Source organism: Tachypleus tridentatus, chromosome 8 (assembly GCF_004210375.1).
Source record: "Tachypleus tridentatus isolate NWPU-2018 chromosome 8, ASM421037v1, whole genome shotgun sequence".
NCBI lineage: Eukaryota > Metazoa > Arthropoda > Merostomata > Xiphosura > Limulidae > Tachypleus > Tachypleus tridentatus.
Genome location: NC_134832.1, coordinates 109,551,175 through 109,564,017, shown reverse-complemented (window position 1 = coordinate 109,564,017; position 12,843 = coordinate 109,551,175). Strand labels below are relative to the sequence as shown.

Here is a 12,843-nt window from a genome sequence, read left to right as displayed (position 1 = left end):
CCATTGGTTTTATCTGTTTTTGTAATTATTTCTCTCGGCACTTTTGCCATAACTCCCACATAAGCATGCTTCTTGTATGTTATTTCTTTGGAAAATAAAATACGCATCTGATGTAAGGTAACATGGCTAAAAGTTATACACAAAATCGAAAAATGTCTTGAGAGTATGCTCGTCGTCTAATTAGTGACTTAATGTATATAAAAGTAGGAAACTTTACGTTGTAGGATACACCTTTTTCAATTTTTTTAACTTAGTTAGCTCTAAATACACCGGGCTTCCATACCCGTGGTGGGCACAGCACAGATAGCCTGTTGTGTAGTTATGTGCTTATGTGCTTAACTACAAATGAAACGAAGCAAAGGTAAGTCTAAATGCTATATTATCACTAAAATAACCATTCGAACATTTACTTAAAGATCAAACCAAATTTTGAATCCATTTATTGGACACTAGAAAATGTCAGGAGGTGCAGAATGTTTGTTAATAAAAGAATTGGTTTTATTGACAAAGATACAAGCACGTAACGTGATAGAGAGACTTAATGAACATTGTATGTCCTTTGAATAACAGCCCTTTAAAATTCATTGCACAGATGCTTCTAGGCATGTTTTATTATTATTATCAGTTCATTTACTGAATAATGCACTTCATGACAATAAACATACATTGGATGAGATGTTTATAGCTCTTACACTGGTAACATTCATCTCGTGTCATGGTAAGCAAAATAACCTTCTTCATGAGAGTAACACTTAAACGCTTAAATTCACAATTTTCAACTGTCTGAGCGTCAAATTATACCATTTTAATGTTTTAAAATGAAACCTGATTTACAAAAATTATGTTAATACTAACTGTTTCGTACGTTATATAGGTTTCATTTATTTTTAGTTAAAAGACAAATAATTTTGAGTGCCATCACTCCTGGATAAATTCAAAGTTTGTACAACCTTCTTAATGCACATGTTTTCCCAGAAAATATATAGGATAAAGACACTTCAAACCAAAGGTAGAACATTAACGACTACTTCTTCGTCATCCTGAAAGTTCATGGTTTTAGGCTGAGCCTTAAACATTTTTCATACCCCTAGGTAATATCCTTAGTACAACTCCATCAAGCAGTATTATCAATGATGACATTTAAATCATTTGCTAGAATACAAAAAAAGAAGATTAATTGTTATTTTACAAGTGATTTGGTTAGCAAACAAATGCAGAACGAGCAGCAAGTGTCTAGTTCAGCGTGACACTTATGGAGAAAGCCTTGGAGGAATGATATACAAGAGTGTCTAGATGGAATGGACGACGTTTCGAAATGAAGCCTGATTTTATACGAATCACGTTGATACTAGTTTGTTTAATGTTGTGTAGGATTTTATTCGTTTTTAACATTTCACCTACAAGAGGCAGCCCAGCGTCTTTTAGTATTAAGATTAAAATATCTTCGAATAAGTTATTCCATTATCCGACCTGGATCCACAGCTTAGCTTAACCACTACATTTAATCCATCACATTTAAAACACTTCAAACATATTTCGTTACTACATCGTTTCACTTCACATTTATAAGGTAATTTCCCATGTTGACTTTACTACTTGAGGGTCAAGTCACGAGCCTAATACAACGACATGGACCTCCAAAGTAATGCCAAACGTTTTTTTATTATTATTACTAATCAAAACAACCCAAGTCTTTGTTTTTATTTTGACTCACACTTTTTATTCACATAAATATGTAAGACTGGCTCGTGTATCAGGTGTTATATAAATGAAATAAATAGTTTTTAGTGTCATCAGGTCTTCAGGTCCAAAAACATTGTAACTATTTTAACTTGGGCTAGAAGTAAAATTTATTGCAACTAACATGTGAATAAAATAAATTGAAATTAATTGAAGTAAGTAAAATTGTGATTTTTCTTAACAAGATATGTTATATTATTTTCATAAAATCGTAATTTCAACATTATGCATTTGATTGACATTTTTATTCAATGATTGGCATAAATGACAGCTACTTTCATGTAACACATCAAAACATTATCAAAAATAAACGACATTTAAATGACAATGTTTGTGAAAACTCTTACACTAAAACATTTTTGCACCTAAAAGTAACACCTGCAAATATCCTTGAACTAAATGTTTTTCACATAATGATTATTTGCCATTCTAAAATTCTTGGAAACTTTTCCATTAGATACTGTGGAATCGTCAAAATAACAAGCTACATCAATTTAAAGTGAACTAAATTACTGACGTCATAGAGCGAGGAAAATTGCAGCAAATAATATCAGGGAAATTCGACTTAGCTCAGTAGGAAGTTCAATACTAAATTCATTTCACTTGCACATGCCGTGTGGAAATACATATTTGACAGCGCGTGAGAAGTGAAGTGTATATACCATTGATATTCACCAGAGAATGGATTCGTGGTTTAAACACGTACTGAGTATGTGTAAACATAATAGATCTTATGAGGTGTGCCTGCCTTAAATGAAATATATGTGCAAAAGCTGCGACGTAACGAGATATACAAATATATTTCAAACATAAAATACAGTTTGTCAATAAAGGTAAGCACAGGAGATCCATAAGGCAGAGTGTTTTCCGAACAACGTATATCGTAAAGAAGTGAGACGAGAAACAAACAACACACTTTTACTTTGTTTTTTTCATAATACTCCATTAGGCAAATGCACAAATATTTGAAAGAGAAAACACATTTATACTGATTGTATTTTAAACATACCATTTTCTAGCTTTCGGGCCTCGCTTCACTTATACGTTTTTACGTATTATAAACGACTTTCCTACTCGAAATACAAGCAAATAGGAATATCTGTAATAGCTGTGATTTGTAAATGAATTCAAAAGGCAAACTGATATAGTTGTTGTCCATTAAAATTCAAGTGCACATTAAACGTTTTTATACCAACTTCGAAAATGAAAATGTGGGTAAAATAGCAGTCAAAATATTCAAATCGAAAAAAACAAACAAAAACACACACACAAAATTCTGTAATAGATATGTTTATTCCTGGACAGAAATTAAAGTGTGTCAAGCGATCACGTCAATGGTATTGTTTAATTATGCTGAGAACGTTGCACTATTTATCAGAATGTCAGCATCGAATGTTATTCAAAATTACTTAATGTTTTCTTAAACTTTATACCCCCACCTATGTAGTAATAACTGTATACACACTATTTGATAGTGTGTAGAAGCATGTAATATTTAGTCAACTATAATTTCAAACGACGAATTCGCGATGAGAAACAAACTTGCTTAGAAATAACTATTTATTTAGGTTGGTGCAAAAATATGATTTTTTCAAAAAAATTACTTTTACAACATATGAATATTTAATAATTTGCAATTTAGTGACTTACAAAAATGAAATACAGCGTCTCAATACGTCTAGATGTCATTATGATATAATGTAACAAATACGTTTACAGCTTTAAATATTAACCCCTAATGGAACAATGATAATTCCGCAGATCTATAATGCTAGAAACCAGGTTTTGATACCCTTGGTAGGAACAGCACAGATAGGCTATTTTGTAACTTTGTGCTTGATTACAAAAGAAATAAAATAAAATTTTAAAATAATTTCGAAACCACAACTATTGTATAGAGTCGTCATATCATTGTTTCTATGAACAAATATTACAGAAGATAAATATAACAAGGAAGCAGATATAAGATGAAACAACCTAACAAAATTAATCTTATCTAGAGGATTTGAAACTCTCATTCTTTAGAAGTAATTAGACTGAAATACATGGCAGTCCACATAAATATGCAATAAAAATGTTTTAATGAACATAAGGAATTTTGATCGATAAAAGGAAATTTCAAGGCTCTCAAAAATGTTCTTCTTTACTTTTATAAACAAAGAAATATATTATAACTCTACCTATAGATAACTGTGTATACTATATTACCGTTGATTCCAAACTAATTTACAGTCGTTTCAGTTTGAGACCAAAAAGCAATGTACACATATAAAATAAAATTACATTTTACTTTCACCTGTAGACATGTTTAGCGGAACCAAAATTTGGGTAATGATCTATTTAAATGACGACATGTTAGCAAACTGATCTTGTTAAATGTATAAAACGCTAGAGATCTTACCTGCTCTGACCTGGATATCTTTACTGCGAATGATTCCAACAACATTAGTGACCACACACTTGTACTTGGCAGAATGGACATTTGAGCGATAATCATTGGCATGAAAGGGCTTGAATACTAGTGACCCATCAGAGGTAATCTCCTGAAGTTTTCCCTTTCTGACCACATTCCGATTCTCTACCATCCATTGAACAATAGGCGGAGGTTGACCATCAGCACGACAATGAATTACCACACCTGATGTATTAGTAAATTCTACAACGTCAGGATGACCCTCTAGAAACCTGGGACCTCGCGTCATCGTCGACTCAGAAGTGGCCAAACTGTCTGAAGTGGGAATGAATATTAATAATTATATTCTGTAGAACAAGAAGTGTCAAGCAAACAGTAGATTCAGGCTGTGTGATTTTAAGAATTCGACATCTTATAATACAGTGTTATGTTAAAAGTAATGAAAACTTTAAGTTCGTTATTAATGTGTCACAAGATTCAGGGTCAGTATTGTTTGATGTTGAGCGATATAACAATGCCCAGCGGTTACTAAATGAGTATATTACTGTTGCCCCTGTAAACGTGTTTTACTCCTATAAGTAATGAGTTATACAGTAAAACATAGCACTAAATTTGTTATATTTTTAGAGACACGTGGTTTCCACCTGACAACGTAAAATAAAGAACTGAAACTAATCAGTTATAACGTGAAACATAAAACTAAACTTATTATATTTTAAAGACACATGGTTTGCACTTAACAGTGTGAAAATATAGAACTGAAAACACATTATAAATATCAAGGACTAATATGAATTACATCAGCTACAAGAACGTACGTTCTTTATACACTAGCTTTATAAATTTGTATATTGTTCCATGTTTAAGACGTGAATCTTGGCAAATTTCTTGAGATTCAGAGTCAGTATTGTTAATGATGAACAATATTAATTAGTTTACCACACTTCCTAATTGTATATATTAACGTCGACCCTGTAAGCCTGTGTTATATTTTAAAAACTTATTAAACACTTTTATCATATGATTTATTAATAAACTCAATTTGACTGTAAACCTTAACCACATAATGTAATTAGATAAAAGTGATAAAAATTAATACTTTCATCAGTATTTATAGCTCTAAGATGTTCTTGTCTCTTTCTTTTTATTTTCAAGCTAGAAAATTTTATTTCCTATACCGAGTTCTCATTGCTCTATGTATCAATATTACTTTTATTTCATTTGCCAAATCAGAGAATGCATCAAAAACTTTCAGATACTTTAACAACACAAAATAAGACTGAAAAAACATATCACATTTTTGAGACTGTAAATATAAAATATATTTAAACGCTATAACTCGCAGCTACTCCTTCGTATTTAGATGGCATAATGCTTCACACTTTTCACTTTTAAAATTCCTTCTTGACGACAATAAAACATATTGATCAATGAAACAGCTTTTCCCGTCGTAAATGAATAATTTATTTCACCAATAGTTTTATGTAGAGCCAGCAAGAAGAAAAAAATTAAACATTTTCTATTAAATAACTTATACGTTCTCCTTTCTCGAAAAACCAAGTTATTACAAATAAATAAACCTTTATTCTGGCTACGTTGCGATTTTTATTTATTTATTAGAACATTTATGATTTTTAGGAAACCATTGACCCATAATAAAGGACAGGAAAGGTTTTTTGTTGGAGCACGACGTGATTTCAAGAAATTTTCAGTAGTAATCCGAGACAGATAGATAGACAGATGAGTTTATTAATTAGAAAAAATAAAAATGACATAGACAGAAGCAGCAGTGCAATTAATTGGGAAATGTCGTGCGTGTTCAAAACGGTGGTATATACTCGTTTGTGACGAGATTCATTCGAAACACGTCTTTAAAAGACGCACTCCTAGCAATAAAAGGTATACGTGTTCAAGTGTAACTTAGATGTTAATTATAAAGGCTTATTTCTTGTTACGTTAAACAACATAAAATGGAACATGCAATAGCTTCTGGCCGTGCCAATCTTTGCAGATAGCACGATTTAAACAACCATGAAATAACGAATACTGCACAAACTTGCAACATTGGGTTAACGGTTACAACAAAAACAAAACAGCTTTCCATAGAAATTTCTGGAATATCGTGTCCAACTCTTTTATTATCGCATTTAAACTACTCACGCAAATAAAGTTGATAGAAAGTTAGCGAAGCAGAGTGATAAATGAATGAGTAGATAGAGTGACAGTTAATTAGAAAAACAGAGTAAATTGTATATGCATTCATTCTTTTTTAATGGTTTTGAAAAACCAATTCAGGTTTAAGTTCTAAGCATATTAAACAGATTTTGCTTGTCGATTACAGTCATTAAAGTCAAATTAACCAGCCGAAAACTAACGACGAGGCAGAATTTGTTAAAAAACTTCTAGTTCGATTGGAAATATATAATAAAAAAACACTTCAAACGAACGCTAATACTGTAAATACTAACTTACATTAGTGAGAGTTAGTTACTGAATGCCTAATAACATAATCAATATATGAATTATATATAACATAAATAGCATTTGATCGTTTCAGGAAGATATTAACTATTTTCTTTAGCAAAAGCATATTACATTCTTTAAACATAACAAGATCGTATACGTAATAAAACAGATGTCACGTCGCATAACTTTCATTAAGCTCATCTGAATCTTCGTAAACATTATTAAAATGATCATAAAATCTAAAATTCATACGACAATCATCATCTAGTGTCTCATACCCTAACGAGATCAAAATAAAATAAACGAAAGAATGAATATGTAATTAGATAAAAGGATTTAAATTGGTTTGTCTAGAATATTTTTATACCATGAAGTACACCTAGCTTTAGTACACTATAATAATGTATGGGTTAAATATATGATGGAAAGTCTTGTACACGTAGATGAGGTAAATTACAGACGATAAAGCACGCGTTTTTATTCCTTGCAACAAAGACAACAACTATTTGGTTTGCGTATGGAAAGCATCAAATGTAATCCATACACAATGTGCCCGTGGTATCGTTCGTGTTTTTTCGTAAACATTTCATAGTAAAATGTGTTGCCTAAATGTGAATTTTTTAATGACCATAATGATGAAAATATGTAGCGTGACACTTTATAATATAAAGTATATAAAGAATATATATAGAGAATATAAATGTATTGTCTCTGTAATCACTATCGGATTAACATAGGTAAATGGTAAGATAATTTATAAGACAGGTGAATGTACGACGTATTGGGATAAAATGATATTGCACACCGTGAACATTCAAAGTCTCTCACTTACAATATATAGCAAATAAGCAAGACGCCATGGAAGGCCCGGCATGGCCAGGTGGTTAGATTCGAATCTCCGTCTCACCAAACATGTTCGTCCTTTCAACCGTGGGGGCGTTATTATACGACGATCAATACCAATATATTGGTTGGTAAAAGAGTAGCCTAAGAGTTGGCAGTGAGTAGTGATGGCTAGCTACCTTCCCTCTAGTCTTACACTGTTAAATTAGGGACGACTAGCGCAGGTAACCCTCGTGTAGCTTTGTGCAAAATTCAAAAATAAACAAAGGAACAAACAAGATGTCATAGAGATGCTATACCAGTACTACTCTAACTTGAAGTCCATGTCGAATAAACAGAGTAGAGAAAACTTTCAATATATAAAAATTACTATAATTCTTAGTTTCTCCTATGATTATATTCTACACACGCTGACGTACAAGAACGGTTGATCAGTAAATGACACAGTAATACGTACAATAAATATATATCACTATGCAAACAAAAATGTATAGATTAATTAATCATTTCATTATATCGTTAGAGCGAAATAATAGTAAAATGTAAGCTAATATTATCACCTAGCAACAAATGAAATGTCATTCCTTAAAAAAACTGTCAAGATTAACGTAAGGACAATTATTAATACATAAATTGTGGGTTTAGTTCTCAATCAAATGTCTATATTACTTTATTATATTCATTAAGACGTTATTTTATTCTGTGAAACAGCCTTTAAAACGTAGTGTGTAACTGAACGTGAAAATTATATGTGAGAAAAAGTTTAATTTTATTTAAAGATTGGTTAATATTACAGACTTAATTTTTTTTTTTTTACTTTTGGACAGGAAACATATCATATTAAATTATTCTTTATCGACTGGTCCATGTGAATATTACTTAATAATTATAGGAATTACGTATTAATGCATCTTAGTTAAAGGTAAGTTTGTTTCATTAGTGACGGGTGTCTTGAAGTTATCGCATTATTTAAAAAAAAATAGTTACTGGATAGGACTGGGTAGTTTGACTTTCGAACTGTGAATCTGCAGGTTCATAGTTTGTGTTCCATTGCCTCTGAAACTAACTCCACACTTTGCGGGCTTGACTTCGTTATAAGAATGTTAAATGCCACTATTCAATTACAGTAGTTCACACGTTTGGAGATGGTGCTGATGAATATTTGCCTTTTTCCTAGTCTATTGGTTCAAAATTAAAGACAGTTATAGACAAACGGCTATGATCAAGTTTTCCTAACAAATAAATGAAGTTAAGTAAAAGACGTATGAATGTGATAATTACGCAAACAAACAACATTTTTATTGTCAACATAAAACATATGCAGTAAAGGCAAAACAACTTTCTAATTCACAATTATCAGTGATATACTAGTAATTATAATTAATTTTTGATGAAAGCAAACTACCACTAATCCATAATTTATTATATTGTTCTAACTAACTGTATGCAAAATCATAAAACAATATCTTATAATGGTTACTTTTGTTTGTTTGTTACTAAGTACGAAGGTACACAATATACTCTCTGTGATTTACCCACCGTTGATATCTAAACCCGATGTTTATAGTTATAAACCCGGAGAATTGCCACTGAACCATAATGATTAGAATGCATTGGTTGGATAACCTCGCTGTTAGGGTTCATAACACGTCATCAAAACTTTCGTCAAGACCAAGAGCCACTATATTACGGATAATTTATTAAAGTGAAATATTGTTTAAGATCCTACGTTATTTTTGAATTAGCAAAACTCGTATAATAACTTTAAAATCAATTTAAACTACATATATTATATTAAAGTACTCGTTTACAAGCTGCACAAAAATTGTAATATTACTATCTAAATAAAGATAGTGTGTTCAGAAGACATAAATATTTTGTATGCTTCCGAATGCCGCGCTAGAGAACAATGAATAAATATACTGATAGATAGATCGTTAATTATACATTTCACAAACTGTTTTATATATACTGTTATATATAAGTATATAAAAATAAGTATTTTTTTTACCTAAAGACACAAAAAGTAATCCGAATGTAGCCCTTAGAATTTTCAGTATCATGTTCATCGTTCGGCTAGTTCGCATTTTCGATAAACTTAATCTCCCTGTTAACACAAATTTAATGATTACTGTGTTGAGACACCCTAACTCAATATGACGTTCTCGTTACTCGAGGTTTGAATGTTTGCTTCACTTCTGAAGAACGCACCAGGCTCGTGCCTTTTAACGTGCCATAATTCGTGCGCGCGCAAAGGCAAAGATGCTTTACAAATGTAGTACCAATAGTTCTTTTTCTAAGCTAGTTACGTGCATTCTCATAATTTTTCATTATAGTAACATAAACAAGAAGACAATTTATAATAATAACAAAAAAAATTATAAAAAGTGAAAACTACCGATTTTTCACGAATCGGTCGTTTCGTTTTTCTTTTACGCTACATGTATGAAGTGGCAGAGCGTTGATAGAGGTGAGAAAGTTGGATTATGAAAGATTTGAAAAATGTCACTGAGAGACCAGAAATATTTTTCGTTGAGGACTAAAATCTCCAAATGAAATTATTTGTATCAGAATGGTCACAATATTTTTCTCATTTTTCTCTTATCGAGGTTAAGTATTAAGTTATAGCGCATTCTATGTACGTTGAACTTGTTGATTGGTGAGGTATCGATTATTTAAAAAAAATACGTTTAGTACGTAAAGTTTTCGAGTAAAATAACAGAAGAGATGCAAAAATCCTAAAATTATGCAAAAGTGTGTGAGTGGTTTAGAATAATGGGTACTTAAATACTTGAAGTAAGTTAGATTTGTTTGTTTTTAATGTCGCGCAAAGCTACGCAAGGTCTATCCGCGTTTGCCGTGCTACTTTAGCAGTGTAAGACTAGAGGGAAGGCAGCCAGTCATCACCACCCACCGCCAACTCTTGGACTACTGTATTACCAATGAATAGTGGGATTGACCGTAACATTATAATACCCCCGCGGCTGAAAGAGGGAGCATATTTGGTGTGACAGGGATTCGAACCCGCAACCCTCAGATTACGAGCTGAGTGCCTTAATAACCTGGCTATGCATGTCTGAGTAAGGTAGGTGTTGCTACAATTTTGTTTTTACGCTTAACAATAACAATTTTTGTAAAAGTCAACTGATAATGATAACTAAAGCAAAGCAAATAAAGAAAATTAACCGTATTGGATCTAAAAAAAATGTATAATTCACTTTATCCAATGTTTTGCGTACGTTTTACGAAACTAGATATTTTTCTGTATCTGTATGATGTGGGTTACTGGAAGAAAATTTAGACTTTTCTATCAAATCGATTTAATTTGTTAAAATATATGTATATGATACACATAGTAACTCGAGATACGTTGACTGTTCTATTTGTAAATATAGACAAATTAGGAAAATCCATTTGTCAAATTGAGTATAGTTTCGCAATCAAGAACACTAACGTGAAGAAGAAAACATTGATGAGATATGTACTTTCGAACATTTCCTATTTTGTACAGTAAATTATCAATTTCATTTCATAAATTCTAGAAATATATGTTGGATTCTAAACACGAATAAATCATAATTTAAAAAAAATCAAAGATAAACCTTTTAAAATGTTTATATGCATTTAGACTTATTTTTCTTTCTGTAATAATAAGCAATATGAATTATAATTCCTTTAATATTCCCTCCAAGGAAATAAGGGTTATCATAATATACTTACTTAATCTTAATCTTATATTACAGAAAGTACTGACTGTACAGTTTAACTGATTCACTAAATGGCCAAACCATTGCTATAAATGCATAAAATCAAGCATACAACCATGTAATCTTCATAGACAAACATTGGCAGTAGAATGGGTCGTACTGAAGACTCAATGACTTTAAATATGGTACTGTCATACGATGCTACCTTTCCAACAAGTCAGTTCGTCAAAGTTCTGCCCCGGTAGAGCTGCCCCAGTCAGCTGTAAGTGCGGTTATTGTGAAGTGGAAACGTCTAGGAGCAACAACAACTCAGCCACGAAGCGGTAGGCCACACAAGCTCACAGAACGGGACCGCCGAGTGCTGATGTGCATAAAAATCGTCTGTCTACAGTTGCAACACTCACTGCCGAGATCCAAACTGCCTCTGGAAGCAATTTCAGCACAAGAACTATTCGTCAGGAGCTTTATGGAATGGGTTTCTATGACCGAGCAACCGTACACAAGCCCAAGATCACCATGCGCCATGCCAAGCGTCGGCTGCAGTGGTGTAAAGCACACCGCCATTGGACTCTATAGCAGTGGAAACGCGTTCTCTGGAATGACGAATCACGCTTCACTGTCTGATAGTCTAACAAATGAATTTGGGTTTAGCAGATGCCAGGAGAATGCTACCTGCCTGAATACATAGTGTCAACTGTAAAGTTTTGTGAAGGAGGAATAATAGTCTGGGGCTGTTTTCACGGTTTGGGATAGGCTCTTCAGTTCTAATGAAGGGAAATCTTAATGCCACAGCATACAATGGCATTCTAGAGAATTGTATGCTTCCAACAGTTTGTGGAAGGCCCCTTTTTGTTTCAGCATGACATTGCTCCCATGCACAAAGTGAGGTCCATAAAGATATGATTTGCCGAGGTTGGTGTAGAAGAACTTGACTGGCCTACACAGAGCCCTGACTTCAACCCCATCAAACACCTTTGGGATGAATTGGAACGCCGACTGCGAGCCAGGCCTTCTCGCTCAACAACAGTGCCTGACCTCACTAATGCTTTTGTGGCTGAACAGTAGCGAATCCCCGCAGCCATGTTCCAAAATCTAGTGAAAAGTCTTTCTAGAAGAGTGGAGGTTGTTATAGCAGCAAAGAGAGGGGACAAACCCCATATTAATGCCTATGATTTTGAAATGAGATGTTTAACAAGCACATATGGGTGTGAAGCACATAACTAATATCAGATGATCTATTCTCTTATATTTTCCCCGTATTTATATAATTTGTTTATTCAGTTATACACGATAATTGCTCTTGGATCCACAAAGCTAAAAAATAGATAACTATTTGGTTGCCAAGTATATTTTTACGACATCACAAAATTTGGAGAAATTCAGAATTGTTTAATTACTTATTTTCAGTCTAAAGCCTGTAAGTTATAAGATATTTTTTCATTATCCCTAAAAAATTATTCATTGAAACGTAAAGCTCTCCATGTCGATATTTCAATAGATAACATTTCTTCGGACAATGTATTATATATCTATGAAAGCAATAAATAGTTGTTTTCATTTGTAGTCATTCATTTTGTGCTGGTAATTCATTTGTTTATTTTTACTAAACGAAACATTTTGAGCAATAACTGGAGAGGTGAGGACTCAAGTACTTTCCTAACATCCATTGTAAAA

At 32.4% G+C, this 12,843-nt stretch overlaps 1 protein-coding gene across 3 annotated transcripts in view; it reads right to left on the bottom strand.

Annotated features, from left to right (window-relative positions):
* LOC143223197 (cell adhesion molecule Dscam1-like) overlaps window positions 1–9,648 on the bottom strand; it is a 71,861-nt gene extending 62,213 nt beyond the window's left edge. For all 3 annotated transcript variants that reach the window (XM_076450796.1, XM_076450795.1, XM_076450798.1), the window contains exons 1-2: window positions 9,474–9,648; window positions 4,142–4,468 (exon numbers count right to left, since the gene is read on the bottom strand). In XM_076450796.1, coding sequence (XP_076306911.1) covers window positions 4,142–4,468; window positions 9,474–9,549 — 403 coding nt within the window. In that variant the 5' untranslated portion in view covers window positions 9,550–9,648. The remainder of the gene's footprint in view (window positions 1–4,141; window positions 4,469–9,473) is intronic.
* Window positions 9,649–12,843: the final 3,195 nt, after the last annotated feature.